This window comes from Nelumbo lutea, chromosome 1, assembly GCF_056320005.1.
Source record: "Nelumbo lutea isolate HS-2025 chromosome 1, American lotus-T2T, whole genome shotgun sequence".
NCBI lineage: Eukaryota > Viridiplantae > Streptophyta > Magnoliopsida > Proteales > Nelumbonaceae > Nelumbo > Nelumbo lutea.
The window spans coordinates 43,814,452-43,839,940 of record NC_142684.1 but is presented as its reverse complement, the minus strand read 5'-3'; the positions used below and the strand labels follow the sequence as shown (position 1 = coordinate 43,839,940).

At 38.1% G+C, this 25,489-nt stretch overlaps 1 protein-coding gene across 15 annotated transcripts in view; it reads left to right on the top strand.

Moving 5' to 3' along the window:
* Positions 1–20,264, top strand: part of LOC148874455 (AUGMIN subunit 2-like) — a 45,244-nt gene extending 24,980 nt beyond the window's left edge. For 13 of the 15 annotated variants that reach the window (XM_088960489.1, XM_088960494.1, XM_088960493.1 and 10 more), the window contains 6 exons: positions 6,009–6,175; positions 16,640–16,765; positions 17,059–17,163; positions 18,653–18,721; positions 19,191–19,304; positions 19,752–20,264. In XM_088960489.1, coding sequence (XP_088816615.1) covers positions 6,009–6,175; positions 16,640–16,765; positions 17,059–17,163; positions 18,653–18,721; positions 19,191–19,304; positions 19,752–20,120 — 950 coding nt within the window. In that variant the 3' untranslated portion in view covers positions 20,121–20,264. Of the gene's footprint in view, positions 1–4,205; positions 4,366–6,008; positions 6,176–16,639; positions 16,766–17,058; positions 17,164–18,652; positions 18,722–19,190; positions 19,305–19,751 lie in introns of all 15 variants that reach the window. The other 2 variants (XM_088960492.1, XM_088960496.1) reach the window with 1 other exon arrangement.
* The last annotated feature ends 5,225 nt before the right edge of the window (positions 20,265–25,489 follow it).

Genomic DNA, 25,489 nt, shown 5'->3' with positions numbered 1-25,489 from the left:
GTCTTCACCGCACTGCACCCATCATTCAAACTTCTATTTCTTCTCTTCAGTTCTTCCCCTAGTGAAACTTAGCTCCGGCCTCTCTGAGAAGCCTCGCACGGGGCTAACCTCCTTCAAGCTGCGTCGGGAGACCCACTATAACGCCCTCTTCTTTCCTGGTTTCCGACGCTGCGTGCATTCCCCCTTTTGGCTCGCGGTTGGGGACGATGATAGATCGAAGCTGATGTCTATCATAGTCGAATTCCAGTCACGTGTTTCTTTAGTGGCTCACGCACCTTATAAAACAAACTGGGTCGGGCCCGCAGGCCTGTTTGGGCCTTTTAAGAATACCATTAGCAGCCCAGATGGGCTTTTGCTTTGGCCCATTTGTAAGCATCCGCGAGCTCACGTGACTTTTAAGAAGGTAACGCACGTCCAGCCCTGACCCCGGTTTGGTTCTAACAGGTTTAAGTTCAAATCTTCCTTGGCCCAGCCCCTTTTCCCTGTTCAGAACAGTCTTGGCGCCAGTTACAACCTGTGCAAAGGACCTGCCACCCTCCAGTCTGCTCACTTCTTCCACACGTGAAAATCCCACCCCTTGCCTACTACCCTTTTGTTTCTCCAACAAATGTTTTTCCAATTTAGTGAAAGTGCTTTTCTTGTTTGAATCCTCCAACCCTTTCTTGCCACGCAGCTCTTCTTCTTCAACCTTCTCATCTCCCTCCATACGAGCCTCTTTCCAGAGCATCGATTCAGTGGATGAAGCCAGCCACACTGAGTAGCACTGCCTTTCGACTAGCACCTCTATCTTCCGAGGTATCTCCTCAGGTTTTACTCCATTCAATAAAATGGAAGCTGAACGAAGGTCTCCCCAAAAGGCCCCTCCTAGTAATCCTCCACACATCAAAGCAATGGCTTCAGCAGTTACTTGCTTCCACAAATGAAAGGGAAGACCTAACGGACGCACCACCACTCCATCTTCAACAAAGAAATCTTTGGAGTTTGATCCCGGACAGCATCTTGATACTGTGAAATTTCCAAGCTTAGCTTGGATGTTTAAAGCCTCAACTTCTACTCTATTCTCAAGAAAATCCAGCAAAGCCTTGTTCTTCTCAAAGGATGTTAAAATAAATGTGCTCTTCAACTTTAACCTTGCTGTTAACAGATCTGCAACTTTCCTCCAGTCAAGAATGGGAGCTGAAGCTTCAACTATCAATTTACTTTCCCAATCCCCTCTCTGTATGTTTACTCCCATTCTGTAAATGCCTGCCCCAGCTAACACTAAAGGAGTCTCTTGCTTAGTCTTGTTCACCATTACTACTAGACCTGCTTATCTTCCTTTTTACTATTGTTTCTCTTTTTACACTCATGCGTTTCAGCAGTTCACATAAGGCGCCAAGAACTGCCTTCCAGCCCTGACTCTTCCTTCCTTATGGAAAGCAGATCATCTACTTTCTACCCTTGCCAAAAAATTCTGTCAAGGAGATAAAATAACCTTTAAGGTTTCTCTTACACTCTACAACAACCCTTCTTCCAGATTCTGAGAAAAGCTCTTTCCAACTATTTTGCTTGCCTTTGTTACTTGCACCTTCCACAAACTCCTTGAGCCCTTCAATTACCCCCAACCCTTCTAACAGCACCATCCCTCTCTTTGCTTCCCTGATTTTCAAGCTCAGCTGACCATTTAATCTCAGTTCCTCAAATAGGAGCTCCTTAGATTCAATCTTCAAAGCTTTTTTCCAACGGCCTACCTCCACAAATTCTCCCATCTCAGATCCTCACCCTCCTCAGGCAAATCAAGATACAAACACTGTTCATTGTCTCTGAGATCAGGCAGCACAGCGACGGTAAAGAGGTAACCTCCCCTCACCAATTTATTCTCGTTCTCCTCCGTCCATTCAACTCCATCTCTCTTTTTTTTGTTCTTGTTTTCTTCTCTTTTTCTTTCTCTTTTCCTTCTTTTGCCCCCCTGTTTTTGTTTCTCAGCCACCGCTGTTGCAACTCTCGACAGCGGCGGTTTGGCCTCCCCATCTCCCTCTTCTCTGATCTCTTCTGCCCATCGTTTTCTCTCATTTTTCTCTCTTCTCCCTCCCTCTCACTCACGTACTTCTATCTCTCCTTCATTCTTTCTGTATCTCTTACCCTTGTTTCGTCACCGCCAATTGTAGTTTGTTATAGTGACAGGTCTGAACCTCTCTCCCTTTCTTCTTTTCTCCCATTCCTCTGCCTCTCTCTTTGCCCGTCTACTCTCTCTCTCTCTCTCTCTCTCTCTCTCTCTCTCATTACCTCCGTCCATATTACCCAGTTGATCACCATTTCCCCTCCCGTCTCCATTTTCTTTGTCGATTGAACAGAACTGATTGCAGCAAGCGTCGCCGGTCATCTGATCTCTTCATTAATACCAGAAGCCCTAGCCGGAGTCGATCATAGTAATCGTCGTTCGAAATGCTATTCTTCTCAGTTTTGAGCAAACTTCAAGGCGGTGTTTATTGGGATCTATGAGTGGCATTGATTAGATCGGAGCCAAAATCAGACCATAGGCAACCATGATAGCTGTCACTTGAGGTTCTTCTGCTCGTTTTCAAGCTAACTTAACGGTGTAAATCATTCTCTTCATTGGTCTCTCAAGTTCAATCTCAGTCATCCTCTTTGTTCCAAGACGAGTTGTCTGAACGAAGTCTTCTCTGTGCGTCATCCGTGTTAAGGCTGAAATCCCATAAGGTAGATTCTGTCAATGTTTCCTCCATGTTTTATTTTTTTATCCTTCTATGTACATTGTTAGGGAATCAGGTTTGCAATAGGGTCGACGGAGCTGGTGATGAGGATTTACCGAACCAGCTCCTATAGACTCTCGACGCAGACCCGGTCCCATTATTGTCTTTTTGCGTTTTGTTACTGGTTTCCTAATCTTGTGACTGCTATCTGTATTATGAAAAGAGGTATATGCTCAAATGTTTTTAAGAGATTATTGGCTCTTGCTTGCTGTGTTCTTCTTTGATATTGTTATTGTTCGAGCTAGTGTTCTATAGGCCCTGCCTTTTAAGAGATAACGGACTCTTGATGCATACACATTGAGTTGTCTCCAAATTCCTATTAAGGATAATGAAGTGGCGGAAGGTGGCACCCTTTGTCAAAATGTAGCAGAGAGCACTTTAAATGGAGTGCTGTAGCTCGAAGGTGAAGGAGAAAGGAGAAGAAAAACTTGCCGGAAGAGACAACGAGTTCGGAAAAGCAGATGGAAACAAATAAAGAAAGGAAAAGTGGAATGAATCTTACAGAGATTCGAGTTAGAAAGAACCCTTGTTTTGCAGAGTGAGAAACTTAGAGTTGGAGCGAGCAATGCGGGAGAGAGAAGAATCAACAAAGGATGAAGATTGGGCATGGGCTTGGATCTGCTCACAGCATAATACTTTTCCATCACGTTCCAACATGACCTGCATCCGCACATCTTACCAAGGTGGGTCCCAGTCTTAGGGGCACTAGGCTTGGGTGCATTAATAAGTGGATGGAATCCATCTTACCAAGGTGGATTTTATGCAGAATAGAAGAAGATCAATCACGGATGGAAATCTGACACTATAAACCATTGATAAATGAATCAGAAAGAACTCTTATTGGATGATGCAATGAAGATTTTGATTTGACAATGCAGTTTGACAGCTTAATGATTAATGGTTTTATTTATTTTTTATTTTCTATAGGAGGGTTTATTCTTGTCAACAAGGGGAAGACACTAGATTCATGATAGTGAAAAGCAAGGAATATTAGCCAAGTGAAAGAGGGAACATAATCAAGCTAAAATGTACTTGTTCCTTAGTTATGCATGGAATCAAATATTCAAAAGAGATAGTTTCTTAACTTTTGAAGGACATAGTAGATAAAGTGAGTGTCCATTGATGTGTTTATAGTGTCTGGTTTCCATCTGTGATTGATCTTCTTACTTCTAGTTTGCATAGAATCCACCTTGGTAAGATGGATTCCATCCACTTATTAATGCACCCGAGCCTGGTACCCTTAAGACTGGGAACCAACTTGGTAACCCTTGTAACCCTTTCTTCTTCCTTTGTTGATTCTTCTCTCTCTCCCGCCCTGCTCACTCCAACTCTAAGTTCTCACTTTGCAAAACAAGGGTTCTCTCCAACTCGAATCTCTGTAAGATTCGTTCTACTTTTCCTTTCTTTATTTGTTTCCACCTGCTTTTCCTAACTTGTTTTCTCTTCTGCCAGGTTTTTCTTCTCCTTTCTCCTTCACTTTCAAGCTACAACACTCCATTTAAAGCCCTCTCTTCTGCATTTTGATGAAGGGTGCCGCTTTCCGCCACTTCATCATCCTTAATAGGAATTTGAAGACGACTTAGTCGAATCACTCAGATTCACATCTAAACAGGTGTGTATGCCCTTTTTCAAAGAAACCCTAATTAGTAATGGTAATGGTGGTGATTCATCTCTACATGCTATCTTTAATGCCAATTTATCTATTTCCAATTCATGACCTGGTTTGGAAGAAACAAATAAAGGGCCTAATGGGGTCATTTTGTTTTTGATCAGCACCCGATTTGAAAATCATTGTGCTATTTTTTGACCTTGGTTTTCATTTTTCAGAACAAAAACCCCTAGCGAAGTCAGTAAGACCTTTTTTTTTTTATTGTTTACCACTTTAATACGCTATTTGCTAATCTAATCATGGAAAGAAATCCAAATAACTCAAGTGTTTTCCAAATTTTTTTTTTTTTTCTGTTTTGTATACAATGGTTAAGTAGTTAGTAATCCATGCAATTCTTTATTACTTTTTGATCACTTCCTGTCCTTGATTTGTAAATTCGTTTTGAATAAATGAAGTAAAAGATCCTAGAGTTTCTTGAATTTGGGATTTTGTTACATGGAAGATATACATATCTCATCATAATATTGAAAGAATCAATAAATGAAAATTGAAGAAATGTGGTGTAAAGATTCTTTTTTTGGACAAACCATTTCCTGAAACTTGATCTAGTTGGTTGGTGAATCCTTTTCCAACCTTTATTCTTGGTTCAAGGTTCAGATTGGTTTCTGATGTGGTCAACAACATGCAAACCATTTTACAGGATCTTTTTAATTAAAAAAAAACAGAATCTTGGGTGGTTATTGGTTAATGTTACTTGAGGAAAATCTCCTGTTGGCTGTAGTGGAGACTAGGCATCAGTTATTGCTTTTGTAAGAGCTGGGGGATTTTCCTAGAAAAGAGTCCTCTATCTGAAAGACAGCTTCAGTTGCTTGCCTATCCATCCAAAAGAATACATATTAATTGTCTCCACGACACCTACCTAAATATAAGATTGGGCCTGGGGGAAGGAGGTTGCTTGGAGCCTTGGACCTATCTAGCTTGAGTTTGGCCTGGCTCAAGTTCTCACCCTCACACTACTTATGCAAGCTGAATGAGTTCCCTATCAAAGTGGCCCATGCCCTGCCTTGTATGACTACAAGGATGGATTTGGGCCCACATTATTGAAAAGGGAGAGAGAAGCACACATTCATATGAGCCTATGGAGAATTGCATCATTATGCTATTCTAGGCCATGCAATGTGTTCTGCCCTTTAACTTGCGCATTAGCATCTCCACTTCTTGGGTTCTTTTGGTGGGTCACACCTTCACATTTCACAAGTCACACCATGCCAAGTTTATTAGCAGAAGATGTAATGGATCCAATGAAAGCTAGGTATAGTCATACTCAAAAAATATAGAAACCAGCAGGAAATAACAGCAATTAGAGAACAGAAATAAGAGAAAAAAGGGAAAAGAACAGAGAGAAAGATAAGAAATAAAGGGCCGATTGGGATCAGTTGATCACTCCTGTCCCAGTTGGCTAATATTTATAGGGTAAGGATATGTAGAATGGCTATTGTCTCATTATAGTCTATTCCCTGGTTGAAACTCTATTTTGTTTCTCTTCTGTACCATTTTGGAATTTTGTGAGACTTGTACTAGATGCACAACACATAATGTACACACTTTGTACTTATTTATTTATTAATTTTTATGTGGAGCTACAGAGAAGAGAGGGGGCCTACTGTTGATTTGGAAGGCTGCTATTGCTGATATGTCAATGGGGAGTGATACGACTTGGGTTGGAAAGAAACCTCTTAGGCGCCTAGGAGGGATGTCTGATGCATTGTCTCTTGCAGCTGATCTTGGTTTTTCAGTTTCTCCTCCTTCCCAAGTATAAACATTTTTCTTATATATTTCTCTTTCTTCATATTGTCCTTATGCACTTTTTTTTTTTTTTAAATATTGTCCTTATGCACTTTCTTTACATCTATATGGATTAGTAGCAAATTGGTTTGCTTTTCTGCTACATGATATTTTGTTTCAATGTGGTTTGGGCATATAAACTTCATTTGTTTCCTCACCCCAGATGTGATGTAGGATGATTATGTCTCACAGGTGAACCTTGGAAGGTATTGATTGGCTAGAAAAGAGTCTAGGGATGATTTTAGTACTACTAGTAAGGTTAAGAGGTGTTAAAAAAGTTCTGGGACATTTCTCTAAGAGCTGCTGAATCTTTGTGGGACAGTAGAAAAATAAAAAAATAAAAAACTAAGCATAGGGATGGAATTTTTTAATAAAACTTTATATAGATGTTTAGAATGATGGATTTTATAAGATGGTTTAATTTGAAAAACTTTTTGAGTAGCATTTTTTAGAAAAATATGAAAAAAAGGTTCTTTGTTAGAGAAGGTGCCAAAAAAACTAGGGTTTCAGATTGAATGTTGCAATGTAATTTGGTAGGACTAAAGGGGATAAAGATCCAGGGGAATCCAAATATGAGGGCAAAAGAGATGGTTTGACATGAAAGGATGAAATTGGCTGAAATTAGAAAATTTTGGATTTTTATATAAGCCAAAGAAAAAAGTACCTGCATCAGTTTCAATCTTTTAGGGATGTTGAGTGAACTCATTTAATGAAGAATTTTTGGTCTTTTGATGGCTTTTAGGTCTTCTTGTAGAATTAGGGAGAAAAATAGAAAGAAAACCTAGAATCCATCTATCAAAAGAAGAAAAATATCAAAAGAAAGAAAACCTAGAATCATTTAATGCAGAACCAAAATATCTGTCTGTTATTAGTATAAGTTATAAACTTTTAATATATCTTAAACAAGTCCAGTTAAATCATTCCTTCACGTTTTTGCTCTTGGAGGTGATGTGGGCATCATGATGGCCCTAAAATCAACCTAGAATTATTTTGGATCTGTTTGAATTTTGTGTTTTTTGACAATTTATCTGTTTTAGGGATATTTTGGTAATTATACATAATTCTAGTGGATTTAAATGTTTAATGTGATAGTTATTTTATAAGTCTTATTTACCTTGTGTTTAAAGTTTCATATTTATATGATTAGTATAATATGAATTATATTGCTTCTTTGGCTGAAGCGATTTTGTAATTTGGTTGAACGGTAATCTGACGCTTATCATGTAAGCCATATTTTGGACAGAGAATGAATTAAAAGTGATTGTTTTTGAGAGCCTCTGCATTGGTGGGCTATTCAACCCATCTACCTTCAGGTGGCCTAAGAGAAGGGGGAGAGTGTTGTGGAGATGTGCTAGGGCTGCTTTGGTTTGGACAGTGTGGGAGGTAAGAAATGCTAGGATTTTTAACGACAGAGAGGGATGTGGATAATGTATGGAGCTGCATTATGAACAGGGCAATCAACTAGGCTAAAGTTTTGAATCTAGTCTCACGGCTCTCCTTTGAGGACCTTTGGAGAAACTGGGGATTGGTTGCTAATTCTTTATCGATTAAGAATAAACCTTTAGCAGTCTGGAAGCCTCCTGAAGAAGGCTTCATCAAGCTGAACTTCGATGGTAGTTGTTTCAGTAATCCGGGACCCTTTGGTGTTGGAGGATTTTTTAGGAATGCGGAGGGTCAGATTATTGCATTATTTTCTGGCCCAGTTGGAGTGGGGAATGCAGTTAATGCAGAGGTTCAAGCAGTTTTACAGGGAGCACAGCTTGCTAGAAAACTGAACTTTGGGAACCTGCTGATAGAAGGCAACTCTAAACTTGTAACTAGGTGGCTGAAGGAGACAGAGACTGTAGCCTGATGAGAAGATTCAAGTGGCTAACCTCCAACATAACAGTGAGAGTTCTGTGGGAGAGGAGATCAGCTACTGGGCTGGCAGATTCTCTAGCTAAGCAAGGGGTGTTTAGGGACAACTTATTTTGGGCTCAATTGCAATTCTCTTTGATGCTGCAGCTTGCACCTCTTGGAACTTCCATACTGTATCCACTGATAGTTTCTTCTTAATATTATAAAATTCCACTTATCACTCGTAAGGAATGTTTGTCTTTGAGGAGTAAATGTCTTCCTAGTACTTTTTTTTTTAAATGTGAACCTCTATTCCCTTTTTCTCTCTTTTTACATTCTCTCTTTTTTGTTAGTTCTCTATTACAAGTTTAACCAATTAGTACCTCTTCTATCTCTTCACAAGGTTTCAAATCACTCCTTAGGACTCTTTGAATAATTTTAAGTTATCCCCTTTCAATTTTCTTAGCTTCAACTTTTCCTGGGTTTTCTTCTTCAGGAAAATTGTCTTTGTATGTAAGATTGACTTGGTGATTTAATAGGCGCACCTAGGTGGTGCTCAGGCGAGGGGCATTTTAAGGTATGTGCCTCGCCTAGGTCTTAGGCACAACCCTTTCAAAAGGCGTGTGCCTAGTGCGCCTTGCCCTTCAGACCAGGTGTGTGCCTTTTTAATTTTTTTGCTAATGTTGTTCATTCATTCATCCTAGTAAAATATCTTCTTAAAAGACAAATAATATTATAATATCATTTATTTTTGTGTAAGGATTAAGAATTTAAGACTCTCAGGTGGTAACGAGGTGGCTTCTAAACCCGGATACTACCATTTGGGGCTACAAAGATCTCATCAAAAAAGTAAAGTGGTTAACCAACAATATGAGAGTTGAGGTAAAATGGGTTAGCAGGTCTGCCAATTCTATGGCTGATTCTTTAGCCAAACAGGGGGTTTACAGGGAAGATCTTTTTTGTGCTAATTTGTAATTATTAGTAATCTGGCAATTTGTACTTAACTAGCCCGGAGAGGTTGCAACTCGTGCCTCCTCGGGGACTTTGTACTATTGTCTATTGCTGATTAATAAATTTATTTTAATTATAAAAAAAGGATTAAGAATTTAAGACCTTAACATGGATTTATTTGGGCTTGCCTCAAGGGGAAGGCGGCTCGCAGAATCAGGAGTGCAATATGTTTTACATCACATTAGCTATTTGAAGTAATGCAACTGAGGAGAAAAAGAGATTGTTGGTTTTACATGCTTGAAACTGTTTTATATGTTTGATTTTTTTTTTTAAATTTCATTTGAATGTGCTTTACATGTTATGTTTATGTATTTTAATTTTAGATAATAGGTTCTAAAACATTTATTTTAAATTTTAAGTTTATATTTTTTGTTAATATTATGTTTAATATGTTTATTTTATTTTATTTTTAAAATTTTTGTGACATTTTTTTAATTTATTTGGCATTTTTGTATTTTTCACCTTGCTTCAAAAAGGTGTGCCTCACTTTGCACCTTGCCTCTTGGGCGCAAATTGACCCGTGTGCTTTTTTTCCACCTCGCACTTTTGAAATACTTCATCAACTTAGATTCCTTTCAATTCAGTCTTCCATTATTTTCTATTCTGATCCATCATACCAGTTCAGTCTTCCGTTCTTTCTTATGGAGGGGAACTTTCTTCCTTTTTGTGCCAAAAGTACTCAGAACCTTTTCAAATTAATTTACCCTTGCTCTATTAATCAATCCTCTAAATTTCATATAAAAATTCCATGCCTAGAGCAGCTGGTGGTGAATCTGACAGATTGTGAATTTGACTTAAAGAACCTTTATAGGTCAAGTCAGACATCTTAGAGAGCTCCAGTAAACTCTCCTAATGGTGCAATTTATCACCTTGAGTCATTCCTTTGAGTTTCAACCACCTAGTTCCCAGAAGAACATACTGTCCTACATCAGTCTGGTATTAAAGCAAATCTTGGTAAATTATGAAACTAATATGTCTATATATTGGAAGATAACAATAAACTGAACTTGATGTTTTTATCCATGCTTATGCGGAGGAAATGATTAAGCATCATAAACAGTCTTATGGCATCTCAACCTGTAGCCAGTGTTAGGGTATGGGTATGAGATGGATAAAGGGCTGAAGCTTGATGTGGCAGATGATTTTGCAGACAGCAATCCTGAGGTACTAAAAGATTGGATTCATTGCTTAGAGAGTTATTTTAAGTGGTATATGCTTGTGGAAAACCAGAATTTTCATGCTTTTCAAAGCAAAATTGTGGGTTTCTGCAAGTGTTTGGTGCTTTAAACAAATGGACATCCTCAGAAGGCTGATTACATGGTAGAACGTGGGACAATATTATGCCTTAATATGTTTTTTTTTTTAAATATGAAGCATGCCTTTAGGAAGTCCCCATTTCGGTCATTGTATGAGATGATTGTATTGGCAAAAAATTTTTACCGACTTTGTAATACCTTTTTTTAATTTTAATGAATTTCTTTCCTTGTTTTACTATAAAACAAAATGGAGTATGCTTTCCTACAAAACCTTTGTAGTTGTCAACTACAAACAACAAGCTCATTAGGAACTTGTGCAATTATGCCAAAATAATGTGTCAATACTTAAATAGAAGAGTTTGCAACAAAAAATTATTATCACTTGGCTACTGAATGTGAGTTCTAGTGGATGAGGACTTAATTATTGCCTTGTACAAGCAAGGTTGTAAGTCTCCAATTTGGAAAGCTTTCAATTTTACAAAAATAAATTCAATAAAAACTGTGTACTTTGTAAAATCTGCTTTCTAAACTTTGGAGGATTAGGTAAAGTATAATGCCATTAATGAGAGGTGCCAGAACATACTTATCATCTATGATACTTATTTTTCTTTGCGAACAGGTAAAGTATAATGTCATTAATGAGAGAACATGTACAACAAGAAGCTGTACACATGGATTTCAAACACTGCCCATGATACTTCTTCCATATGCTCTTCTACTCTCTTTGCTTTGAACAAGTGCACAAACTTGGCTCAAGGAAGGCAGAGCATCCTGACCAAGAATTTGAACCTGAATCACCTCATATTTTGCATTCAGCCTGCAAGAAATTCAAAGATATAGTTTTGTTTAACTTAACTCTTGATTTTTTTTCCATCCACTTTACACTTGGGTTTAAACATTTGATAATGGTCCATTTCCTCTGCATAGCATGGAAGATTGTGTAATAGCCAAAGATTTCTCGCCTTGACATTAGCTTGAGATTTCCTGTTTTAATTGATAGGTTGTTGTAATATTCTTTTGTTGTGAGGACACCATGGCTCCACTCCTACCTGGCAGTTTTTAGAAACAAAAAACCCTACTGATCTGTGGCAACATGGAGTTAATGAGCCAGTACATAACAATCAGATTTTTGGGCTCTCACTTTTCACACTCGGGAATCTGTTTTTTTTTTTTTCTTTTTATCAATAACATAGTCTTCATTAACTTTTAAAACTTCAAAGTAAACCAGGGTACAAACCAGATTACAATCCAGGTCATAATAACCTGGACCCCCCATAGAATTACAATGTAGCCCAGAAATAAGATCCCTTGACGCCCCTTGGTTGGCAAAGCAACCTGCGAAACTATTTGCAGACTGCTTTACCAAAGAGAAACTAGCATCAATCTGGTAACCAAGATATTAATTGCTTTGAATCCCTCCAACCTCCACTCCTCTGATGTTAGCTGTTTTACGAGCCTCAAACCGAATCCCTCCCAAGAAGAAAGCCAAAATCAATCCATTTTCATCCCTCTCTGTTCATCCAATCCCAGAAGGACTTGGTTTCCACTGTGAGCTCCCATCAATATTCAGCTTTACCCTGCTGTTAGTAGGAGGTTTCCATTCTTCCCGGACTTGGTGATTGATTGATAAAGAAGCAGCTATCACTCCCCAAGTTCTTACAAAATCATCCACTGTGAAAGTCCTTGAATATGTCCAATGTCTTTACCCAATGCACCACTTTTATTGTGATGCTTTCTATGATTGCTTCCATTGTTCTGTTTACTTCGTTGGGGATTCTTTTGGTTTTTTGACTGTTTCATTGATAGATCCCAACTTCTTTTATCCTCTTATGAACATCTTCACTGACTGAGACAACTCTAGAGAGTTCTCATTCAACTTTACAGTTGTAATCTTTACATCGGCCTGTCAAGAGTCTGAACAAAACATTTGGGCTGAGACTGGAGCTGGTAGCCATGTCTGTTGCATCACTCAATTCAGCCATGTGTACTTGTAGCCGACAGACAGATGTGCAGTACTCCAGAACATCAAAAGATAGACGAAGACTACAACATTTCAATGGCAGAAGTAATGACTGGACTGATACTCAAGTTGTAAACAATGCTATGTACTTAGTTTCCTAGAAAACTATCAGGAACTCTAACACATAAACAACCACCTGACACACTGTTTGTGGTAGAACCGCGACTGAGTTGAGAGAGTTGGAGCTGGTTCGAGGGAGCTCACCCTCCTGAAATGATAAGAGAAGAGAGGAAGAAGAAAGAGAAGAGAGAGATAGGAGAAGAAGATGATTATTGTATTCTGTTCTGCCCTTCTCAAGAGCTCATACAGATATTTATCATACAACTTAACAACCCAATCATTCCACCTGACGTGGACGACGTGAATATACAAACCGCAGAGGAGGCTTGGTGCCGTGATCCTTGGAGCTGGCTGAGTTTGGGCTTTGCGAGTAGTGGGCCTGGATCCTTCCTTCTGGGTCTACTACTACTCGGGTCTTAACATACCCTTCCCCATCAAGAATGACCTTGTCCTCAAGGTCGATGGTGGGAAACCGTTTTTGGGGTTGGGTGTAATCTTCCCAAGTCGCACCCTCCTCTGGCAAGCCCTCCCAAACAACTAGGACCTGCTTGTGGGCCTTGCTACCGAATTTTACCCAACGAACATCCCTAATCCATTGTGGTTTAAACATTACTTCACCAACTTCAAAGAGTGGAGGGAGTGTGGGAATGGTGATGTCAGAAGGAGATAAGCAAGGCTTAAGGAGACTAACATGAAAAACAGGATGTAACTGGCACTTGGTGGGAAGGTCGAGACGATAGGTTACGCTCCTGATTCTTTCAACCACCTGAAATGGGCTGAAGTAACGAGGAGACAGCTTTTGAGATGCTCTTTGAGCCAGAGACGCCTGTCTATATGGCTGAAGTTTCAGATAGACCCAATCTCTAGCTGCCAATTCAAGCTCCCGGTGATCGTGGTGGTAGGCCAACTCCATGCGCTGTTGTGCTCTCTGCAAATGCAATTTAAGTAATCTTGATTTCTCATCTCTTACGTCCTCAATGTGCAGCTCGTAGTTCCCTCCCTCCATCCATTTTTGATGTACATCTTTGAAAAGTGTGGATATCAGCTGTTTTAGGGTGCCCTCTTCCATGGAGATCAAGACATTGAAACAAATATGTCAATCCTCTCGGTGTATCTTTGTTTTCTAGGGCCAAAACAAAGTCAAGGAAACTTTCAAAATCCATCTCCCGTGCATTATCATCACCACCACCATTTTTGCCACGCCGAAATGTTTCTCAAATGCACGCTCCATGAATATTTCTGTCAATGTACCATCTGCATATTCTCGAAGCTCCTGCTTGCTCAATGTTCCATTCAGAACTTTATCTAGAGCAAGAAACATATCATATATCCGTTGGGCGGATGTCAATGAGAACCAGTTTTCAGTATAAGTGACTTCTTCCTGACTTTCCTGGTTTAGTTCCATGAGTTCCTGGAGGCAGTTACTAAGTAGTTCCTTCTTTATGCATGCTTTACCTCGCCTGTGAGGATCACAAAGGAAGAAAAATTTTCATGCAGCTATGTGGCAGTTCATTTGAGTAAAAGCTACAGGCCTACCTTGTCGTTGTGTCAGATTATGAATAAGATCTCTAATGTAGGCCTCCATTTCATGAGAGTGAAGGAAACCATCAGAATCGTCATCAAGCTCGCTCATATCAATTCTCGCCATAGTGAGGGAAACTGTGCGCATCACATAAAGGTGAAACGACAGGATGGAAATTCTTCCAGATTTATCTTTCTCAGACTTCATAAAATTTGAAGGGCTGAAAAACTGTTGACACCTTGGACCTATTTTCTCCGTACATACAGAAGCAATATGGCAAAAATCTTCGTAATTCATCTTCTTTGGTGAGAGCATAGCTGAGGCTGGGACAATGATGACAATGACAAATCTCTTCTTTGTAATGACAATGACAAACCTCTTCTTTGTAGCAACAAGACGAGCACTAATTAATCCAACTCCAAATTGCCTGAACATACAAAAACAACATCCACCCAGATATAGGATTTGGCACTATTGGAGATGCTAGAATGGACAAGGTGAGCAACGACTATGTTAAAGATGCTTGGATTCTCACCATTACCCATCATTTCCCCCTTTCGTTGTTGACCTGTGTCTAGAGGTCCTGTTGGAACCAAAACCCAAATCATTGAGTTTGCCTTAGCTATTTTGGCATCACTGTCAATGATGGAGAGAATCTGTCGACATCGTAACAACTTGGTTGAAACAAGCACACGTCCAACGCGATCTTCGTGGTCGAAGGTTCTGTGATCACCAGGCCTAACTCCAATAATGAACTAGAACTCGTAGTTGTCACTAGGGAGCCCTAGAAGAAGAGAAAGAACAGGGATCTGTAAAATTGGAGGATGGACAGAGACGAGTTTCAGGTGGCATGGTTAGATGGGTTGGGTCATGGTTGCCGCCAACGAAAATGATGACCAGAGGTTGAGCAACTGAGACGGACCTGGGCTGGGTATGGACAGGCTCAATTTAAGTGAGAAAGTGAGAGGGAAGAGAACAGGGACCAGGGGTCGAGTTACATGGATAACGATGGATGAGGTTATAGTCTTCACACTGCCCTTTTGTACCACCTCTCCTATTTTGTCACCTAACAATGCTGAGCTCGTTGCTAGAGTTGAAGTCTCAACGCCTGGTGATGATCTCGTTGTCGATATTGCCTCTCCAATGCTCTCTATCAGCTTTGATCTTCCATTTTCTCCGAAATGAGTGATGACGGAAGGACTTTGGCGACTACGCTCTTCTAGAGAACCAACCATCGTGCCAAGCCTGTCTAAAATCACCTTCAGCTCGGCCAGAACTCCTTTCTGATTCCTCTGACTTCCTTCAAGGCGACTGACACTGTCTTCGAGCCTTGTCATATGCGCATCCATGGATCTGGGTGGCTCTGATACCATTTGGTAGAACCACAACTGAGTTGAGAGAGTTGGAGCTGGTTCGAGGGAGCTCACCTTCCTGAAATGATAAGATAAGAGAAGAGAGGAAGAAGAAAGAGAAAGATAGGAGAAGAAGACGATTATTGTATTCTGTTCTGCCCTTCTCAAGAGATCATACAGATACACAAACCACAGCAGAGGCTTGGTGCGCGTGATCTTTGGAGCGGCCTGAGTTTGGGCTTTGCGAGTAGTGGGCCTGGATCCTTCCTTCTGGGTCTGCTGCTACTCGGGTCTTAACAGTTTGCATAAACAATTCATCATAAATAATGAAGAACAGCAGTTGGGCAGTAAAATAGATATGGAAAAAGCTCCCATAAAACTCAAAACTAGCCAGACTTCAAATTGTCACTTCTGCATGTTCAGAAATATGTTCCATCTTAAACAGTATCATTCCTAATCAACAGACCTTCCTGGTCTTGTTTCACAATTTAGGAAGTTAAATGTGGATATGATCTGTGTTGAAGGACAGTCAAGACTGTCCTTGAAGATGGCTCCATTCCAAGTCGTAATCTTAGAGATGAAATAGAGTACAAGAGAAGGAAGAAGAATGAAGAAAAGAGAGAATTGGGGCATAGCAGCGAGGTCCATGCCACGTATGGTATCTACCTTTTATACTAAATCTCCATAATAAAAGTCAAATTACATTGTTACCCTTATTAGTCAGCTAATTATGATATGGTGTAAAATGCTGTATCCTGACAAGAATGATGGATGGTGTGGTGTGATTTAATTTAAAAGCCTTTTTTTGACAAAAGGAAGAAAATTATCTTCATGAGAGAAACCATCAAAATTCTGGCAAATAAATTTTTAAATGGAGTTTTGGGAATTAGAGACCAGAGCACTAGCTTCTCATTTGAATGGCTTGTTCAGGTGGCTCCCCAGATTGGATAATGCCTTATCTGATTCTCCTGCAAGAAGAGGGGTTTGGAGGTCTTAACTGCTATTGGGATGGGTGGGGGCAAGATAACTTAACTTCTTGGTTCTTGCGCAGTTATATGTTACCTGTTTTTATTCTCTGCTTTTAGCACTTAGCAGCAGGTTTTTTTCTATCATTTACAAGCTCTCTTTTAATCATTTGTTATTAATAAAAGAATTTCTTATTAGTTTTTGTCGCATTGTTGCTTTTTGCATTTCTTATTTCACATCCAATCTTTTTTGTTCAAGTAGAATCATATGTTCAAATTTGTTGATTTTTGATCATTTTCTTTGCAATGGATTTTGTGCTACGGCATCCTTCACCCCCCATTTTGGGTTGGTTCCTTTGATCATTTGTCATTATTAAAACTAATACTGCAGTTTGTCCACTTTTCTGTAGGAAGATCTGCAAAGCTTGTCTGCCAATACTGGTGACAAGAGTGATGATTTGATAAAGGTCTTGAGAGAGTTAACCACCGTACAAAGAAAAATAGCAGATTTGCAAGTGGAGCTCCAAGGTCGAAAGGTACACTTATCTAATTACTCATTTTACGATATACAACAATTTCCTCTTTTTCTCCATCATACCTTAAGGCTGTGTTTGGTTTGAACAAAGAGGTAGGGAAAAGAAGGGAACGGAAAGGAGGGAAACCTATACAAACCTGTCCCTTCCTTCTCCTTCAAACCCATACAAACCTTTACAGCAAGCAGAGAAGGTGCTCTTGATTAACCATTGGACATTACGTTGTGCTTTCAACATCATCTTCTAAACCCTTTTATAATTTACTTATTTGGCTGATTTGTCTTTTTAATGTTTAGGACGACAAGAATATTGCACATCTAACGCATGTGAGTGAAATGGAAAAGAAGTGTGAATCACTGGCAAGGACTACTGCTATATTGAAGGATGTTATTCAGAATAAAGTAATTATTTGGCAATACATCTATCTGGCTTTCATTGTAACTAATTTGACTTTGGTTGGAATTCCAAGTTTTGGTCTTCAAAAATGATAGCTTTGGGTTTCCTGTTTGTTTCTCTTTTCTACTGCTGCATCAAAAGTAGGATAAGAAACCTGAAGGTATGGGAGCTATTCTTTTTTTTGTTTTCATCAGTAACAGAAAAATTTATTAATTAATTTAACAGTGAGCTGGTACATCAGGGAAGCTATTCTTTTTTTTTTTTCGTGGGTAAAGGCATGGGAGAGCTATTCAATTGTTATTTATATGGTGATGTTATAGGTGTTTTTCATCAGTCCTGTTTGTATTCTTTGTGCTGAATCTTTAACTCCAAACCCTCTCAAGGAGACCTCTCCATTAGTCACGCTTCAGTTATCTTGACATTCAGGGATCCTAAGGGTACACCATGAAACAGCTAGTAACTGGTGTAACAGTGTTAACATTCTCATTCAATACAGTAGGATTGAATTGGTTGAGTTTCTCTCAAGGACTTCTTTAGGTTGCCAAAGTGGAGTCAAGTTATTTCTGTTATTGGGCTCAAATTTTATCTTAATATCCTTTTTCCAAGTGTTTGGGAAAGATTTTTTCTTCATCTCCTTACCCAGAATTAGGGCCCATTTGGTTCGTAGGAATGGAAGTCTGGAATCAGAATCGGAATGGCCCATTCCAATTCCAAATGTTTGGTTGGGCGGAATCGGAATCCCATTCCCATTCCTGGTGGAATGGCAATCTCCCATTTGAGGGGATGGCCATTCCCTCCCCCTCCCTCAATCTTCTTCTTTTGTTGAGATTTACAGGCATAAGACTAAGGGTCCGTTTGGTTGGTAGTTGGAACCGGAACCGGAATCGGAAACGGAAGCGAAATCCTCCGGAATCAGAATTAGAATGGTCCATTCCTAGAGTCTGTTTGGTTCAGACAGGAATGGGAATGGAAATTAAAATCAGCAGGAATGGGATTTCATTCCCAAGGGAGGGGCAGGGAATGGCCATTCCCTCAAATGGGGGAATGCCATTCCAGCAGGAATAGGAATGGGATTCCGATTCCACCCAACCAAACAGTTGGAATCGGAATAGCCCATTCTGATTCCGATTTCAGACCCCTATTCCAGCAAACCAAACAGACCCTAACTCTTTTCCTCTTATTTACCAAAAGAGTGAAGTACCTTTTTTGTGTAGGGGCTATATGTTGTTTTCTTTTTATACATTTGATCTAAATAAACTATTAGTATGCTCTCACATTCTACAGACTCGTAAATCACATTTTCTTTTCCCTGTCAGTAATACTTTTATCAATTTTTTTTTTGAAATAATACTTTTTACCTTTCTCTTATATTTGATTTTGTTCTTTAATTTTTTTTTTCTCTTTTGTCTATCATTTCTATTTTCGTTTTCTTCAATCTTGTAAATGAAATGGCTATTTGTTATGAATTATTTGATATATTATTCTATTTTGCAGGATCGCATCATTGCTCGACTTCAACAACCATATTCACTAGATTGCATTCCAGTGGAAGCAGAATATCAGGCATGAGAAAGATCAAAACTTGTATCATGGTCTGATTAATTTTGAAATGAGAAAAATACTCATATTAGCCAAATTCTTGTGCTATCATTTTTTTTTTGTTTGTTTTTTAACAGTATGTATGAAACTTCCTGATCCTTTGACAACAAAAAATTTATTCACCGTAAACAATTTTCAGCTTGCTGCCATACCATTTTTGTCCATCCTTGGTGGCAAGAATGGTTAAGTTGTTACCCAAGAGACCTAGGTTTGAGTTTTGGTATTCACAGAAACAGCGAAATATAACCTTATCCCAATTGTTTGGCTCAGCAAAACAAATCATGTTTCAGATGATTTTAATTTCCATTCCCATATAAAGGCTGTACAGTCCAGTTGATGGCACCTTAAAGTTCGCCATATAAAGGCTGCAGTGATATATCCTAATTTCAGGCGAACTTGCAGGTACTGACATTGTTTGTTTCTGTCAATGCAGAAACAATTTTCAGAACTGTTGCTTAAGGCTGCAAGTGATTATGGGGCCTTGACAGCATCTGTCACAGATTTTCAGTGGAGCCAGAACTTCAGGGAGCCACCAGCTATATGGGGGGTATGTTTTTTCATCTGCATTTGCAACTACTGTCTTGCAAAGATAAATTTACATAGATATCCTTTTTATGTTTTTTCCCTTTCTTTTAGTGTGCACATTGACCAATCTGGCAATAGAATCATTTTTACAACATAGAAAAATGAATCGAGTATTAAAATTAGGAATCGCATTTATTTTGTTCTTTCAGCTCCTTAAATATACTTCAATTCTACCACATTTCAGTCATTGGTGTCAATTTTATGGCTTGGTCCAGAATTACCAAACTCTTATTTGCGGATAGCAACCATAGGTTTCCACAAATTGGTAGGACTGACCATGATGAGTAGCGCTCCCTGTATATTAGTTGCACCTATAGCTGTAGACTAGTAATAACAAAACTCACAATAAAGTTTTTGTACGCATTGGCATTTATATATTTACTGTTTTTTGTCTGGTTGGTTGATAAAGGAAATGCTCCGACCAATTCCTGTTGCTCTAGCGTCATGTACCCGATTCTTTGAAGCCATGTCTGCTATGAGGGAAACATTTGCAACACTGCAAAATTTGCGAGTGGGTAATTCTTCTTCCTTGTTGCCTTCTACACCCAGCAGGGATATTTCTCAAGGAGTAGTAGGAGACTCTGACTGTGTGACTCCACCTCCTTGGAGAGAGGAACCAAGCTTTGATGACTTGGTTATTAATAGCCGGAGGAGACAAGAGTTGGAGAGACAAGAAGCAGAATACGAGAGTAGTGAGGTGGGTTATTCTCATCACCCGGACGGCTTGAGCCAGAGGAGGTTGTCTTGGCCTCCTTCAGTCAAGAAGAGTGGTGTGTAAAGTGTAATTAATTAGGTAAATACAATTTGTATTGGTTGTATAGTTTCATGATTGGTTCGATAAAACCAGACTCGCTGCACGCACTGTTGCATGGTTTCTGTAACTTCATATGCTGCTAATTCGAAACTGCTGGTTTTCATTTCAGCCTTGAAGCTGTGCTTGCAACAATTTTATTGTCTAAAATGGATAAATTTCTATTCGTTAGTTACTTGGTTACATATTGACAAATTGTAACTCTCTCTCTCTGATAGGAAAATCTTTGGAGTAGAATAATAAGACCCGAATCAGGTCGAGGAGTCAATAGAGGCGAAAAAAAGGTTTTTCTTCTTGAGAAACATTAGTAGGTTAGCTAGGCTGTCGCGGGTTTCACACAGAATTTTCTCTGGCTCTGGGTAAATAAATATTTCCGAAAATGGAGTACCTCTTATAGTTTTATTACAAAGGGAGACTTCCAAGTCTAGCTAAAATCACTTTTGAGCGCATTTATAGAATAGAAAATAGGAGGATAGAAACAGCACTGCCGAGGAGACGAGGTCCTTATTCAACAATTCTTTGTCTGGGTTGACGATAGCGAGTCAGTTTCAACAAAACCGAGTCTAAATTTTCGAAATTATCTTGGGGGAGAGATTATGAGCATGGCCATCATTGGATTGAATGGAGAACTTTTATTGAAAGGTGGTGTACGCTGTCGCTGGAATTCATTCAATTTAAGATGAGAACATGATCTCTATCTCAATGCGCGCAAAGGGTTGGAGTACTCCATCATCGTTAGTTCAGTTTTGAAAGAGTACAAGTATAAATATGTACAGTAAAAGTACATACAAAATAATATAAAATTCAAAGTTTTGCACTGTTGTACATATTTATATTTATATTCCTTCCAAACTGAGCCTCAGAAAAAAATAACAGTTTCACAACATGTTATGTAGCATCACGTTCCAATTTGATCTATGTCTACATTTCACATCATCTAAGATCATGTTGGTATGGCTTTTTGGAGAAAATTTTATAAATTCTGTATCTCTTCGTCTCTCCAAACCTCTCGATCCATACTCTCCTCAAAACCTGCACCGAGTTGGATCGAAGTCAAGACAGGAGTCACTATTTCCATTTTGTAATTTTGTATGAGAAATTCCTTAAAACCAGTGGGGGATCAAAAGATCATCACCATAGGAAATGGGGTAAACTCTGTAGTTGAAGCTATTCTTATTCGTTTAATTCTAGTTTTCAAATTATACTAATTGGGTTTTAAATTTTGTTTTAGTAATAAAATCATAAGCTTAATTTATAATTCTCAGCTTGGTTTTAATTCTTAAATTGATGGTTTTTGTCTTTTAGATCTTGATTATTCCACGTATGCCTTGTTTCTTCTTTCTCTAAATATTGATACTAAACGTAGTCTTTTGCATATTCAACTTTCTATGTAGTTGCACAAATATTTATGCCATATCTGTATAAAAAATATTAGAAGTTGGTTCATCCTAGATAACTTCGACTTTGGTGTCAGCATTGATTATGTTAAAGAAAAATTAACCAAGTCTAAGAAAAAGGGTATTATTAGAAGTAATGAACTCAGAAATGAACATTACTGATACATGTGGTTCATTCCCTACTCTTTTATATGGTGATCTAACAAGAAAAGTAAGGTGGTCTAATCTGATTGTAATGGTGAATACTACCGTAGATATGATAAGATTGGACTAAAGTTACTTTTAGAATTCTTAGGTATAGTTGCATAGTACATACACCACGCCACCATTATGAATTGGGATCTGCTCACCCTTTGGGGACATCTCCCATGAATAATAACATAAAATTATGGGAGATGTTCCCGTGGGATGTACCTGTGAGGAGTAGATCCGGACTCTACCACTATAAGTAAAACTGTGTTTGATTTGAAGGAAAAAGTAGGGAAAGGAAGGAAAAGAGAAAGCCTTTACAAACCTTGTATATAGGTTTTCCTTACCTTTTCCTTCCTTTCCATACATTTTGCTTTAACCAAGCCTAAGTCAATCCAATGAGGTGACGTAAAAATCATTTTCATGAGACACATAAAATGACGAGTTCCATGCTCTTTGCCGTATGCCACATCAATGGTATTGATGGGGCGAACAACCTTTTCCATTCTTGTCGTCCACCAATAACCTGTGAAGGAAATCCATGTAATTATATACAAAACAATTCTAGGTCAAGTCATCATCAATTTCAAGTGACCCAACCAGTTAAGTGTGCTCCTTTTTCCTTCCTCACTCCCTGCTTTTGTGCCAGTAGTCCCTTGTCGGTAGCCTGCCCTATATAGGCCCCACCTAGAAGAATCTACAGTGCATGAAATGCCACATCAACCATCCATTTCTAATCAAACGTTGAGTCAAATTCCAACAGAGTGGTGGGTGCCATTCCATATGTAAGTATACCTATGGGGCATTATCCTTTACTCTAGTTAGATAGAGACAATTTCTTATTCTTCTGTTCTACCTCATATTTTTTAGACCTCCCGTTTAGTTTGATGGGTTTCGCCCAATGTTCTAAATATTAAAACGTATCAAGGTGTATTAGTCAATATGTATCGTATCGGTGACCTTCGATACATCTCTACAGTGGGTATTTCAGGGTCTGACCTGGTTTAGAGAGTAGATGAACTTTAAATCAATCTTTCGAATCAATTTAAAAAAAAAAAAACCAAAAAAAAAAAAAGTGCAGCTTGATATCAATATTTAGAACCTTGGTTTCATTATATTTTATGACAATGATGATGATAACGGCGTCCTCTATATTGGCCAAGCTTCCTCTCTATCCAATTTCATTTATTAACTGTTCAATAGAAAATAAAGTTTATCAAAGGAACCTTGTAGGTAATAAGTTTGGTCTATGAATCATGCACCCATTTCCTTAACACAAGAAATTGGGCCCAATTCTAATGGAAATTTTACCATACATTTATGGGATGTTCTCTAATTTTGTATGATTTCATTTTTGAAAGCAAAAATACCCCCATTTTATAAAAAAAAAATTATGAATTTAATGGTGTGGCAGTTGATAAATAACCCTAAGATTACGTTTGGGTTAGAGTGAATTTGGAATTAGGGGCTAAAATCTTTAGGTGCTGTAGCAGAATATGAAAAATGTACGAAGCCATGCTTCCATGTTCTTTGTTAAGGCCAATCAGTTTTATCTCCACAAAATCAAGTTGGAAGCAAAATTAATATAATTCCACTCGTGAATTCCAAATGGAGCTAGGCTAAAAAGAAAGAAAAAAAAAAAAAAAAAACTAACCCAACCCGAATCTCAATCTCCCACAATTTAGACTTTAACCAATCAAAACCGCCCCATGAGTTTTGATGATTTCTCAGGTGTACAATTTAGTACAAAGCGTTAAGCAAAGGAGATCCAAACTCATCCAATCCATCATTGCAATTTGTAACTGTCTACGTGACATTCAAAATTTAACAAATGCTACCCAAGTTGCACCCTTACTGTGGGCAAGAATTTAATGCAACCTATGATGATGTTACATGATTACAGGCTATAAGCGTGATGTTTTTGTCCTCATACAAGGAATATAAGTTGTGAAGGCTATTTTCCAAGTAGTTCAATTTTATTTGCATTAATACAAATATATGAGTGAAAATAAGAAGAGTGTATTACAGTTCACTTTTTGAGAGACAATTACTCAGGGCCTGTTTGTTTGTTTTGATTTTTTTTTTTTTTTGGATTTTGAGGGGGGTTAGTCAATGGGATTTATCTTATTGACCAAGATATCTATGTTCTTTTTTCAGATTTATGTACAGAAAATTTATTTTTCCTGGGGTAAGTGATACCCATGGATAAGTAACTTTTCTACCTAAGGGGAGAAAGTTGCCAACACTTGGATGAAACAAAATTACCCTTTTAATAACGGATTATTATGGATAAAATGGTCATTATCTTATTTACTTGAGAAATGAAAGAACATGAGTAAATGCACTTACGCAGCAGAGTATTTTCCAAGAAGCAGTGCATTTACCCTAGTAAATAACTTCTCGAAATGCAAACAAAGCCTCCATGTAATGTAGGGATAGCTTAGAACATATGATAAAGGCTATAGCCCAAGCCCAACCTAAACCCTAGGCTTGAAATATAAGTCCAAGTCCACGTATTAAAGGTCCCGCCAGGCTTTGGGCCTATTACAATACATTACAAATAATATAGATAACATTTTATTATATGAAATATAACATATTTATAAAATATGTTATATAATTATATAATATAATATATATTGTATATTATATATCATATTTACTTTACAGCTCTATGTCTTTGGGTGTGAGTGATAGATAGATAGATATACTACTATGGCATATGATCTACTAATCTCAGTGTCTACATTTCCATCGTTTTTTTTTTTTAATGTAAATACTAGGGTATAACAAGAGAAGTTGTATAAATGATGAAATTATGAAAATATACATATGTTTGAAGGATTGGCTAAATGTAGATGACAAACTACAAGATCAAGGACATAGCACTTCAAGTTATGGTTCACTAGATGATGAAGATCAAGATCAAGGAGATGGAGGAGGTGGAACTAAAAGAAAATATTGAAGTTATAATTTTTTGAATATTCAATAATTATATAATATTTTTAAAATTATTATATATATTTTTAAATTTTATTTAAAAGTTATTTTTTATTTTTTCAATCCCATTGTAAATTTTCATTTTCAATTTTGTTATACTATTTATTCCAATTCCATTGTATTTTCTAATTCAATTTTATTAGTTCATATATGATCAATTGTATACATTAATTTCAAATGAAATAAAATTTTTGAAATTTTATTTTCAATTTTTTGTTATTTTATAACTAGCAAAAAAAAAAAAAGTAAACAAAAAAGGGAACAAGCCCATGACCCAGTACAACCAAGGGCCCATGGAACAGGCCTGCCTGGTCTCGGGCTGCAGGCTGTGTTTGGCTTTCCCTTTTGAGGGATTCCAAACTAGGTAAGCACGGCCTTTTATAGTGCAGGTGGCCTGCAACGATCCACTTTACACCTCTACACCTATACTAAATTAGTGCATTTTGCAAGCCATGTATACAAGAAAAAAAATTAGTATTTGATTTGCTCAAAAGAGAAATATGAATTCTTAGCTTTGCTCAAAAGAAACCAGCTCATCAAACTAGGCCCCTAATTTGGACTAACTGAGTGGTGGTTCCAGTTGATACGTTAGCCAGATAGTCCTAAGCGGAGATGTGGATTAAAATCTCCTTACCTGTTACCACCTACCTTGAAAGTTATTAGTGTATTGCATTAAAATACCAAAAATATAAAAGTGCATATTTTTAAACACTTATTGAAAAAATGCTTATTTTAGGCCGGGACCACATC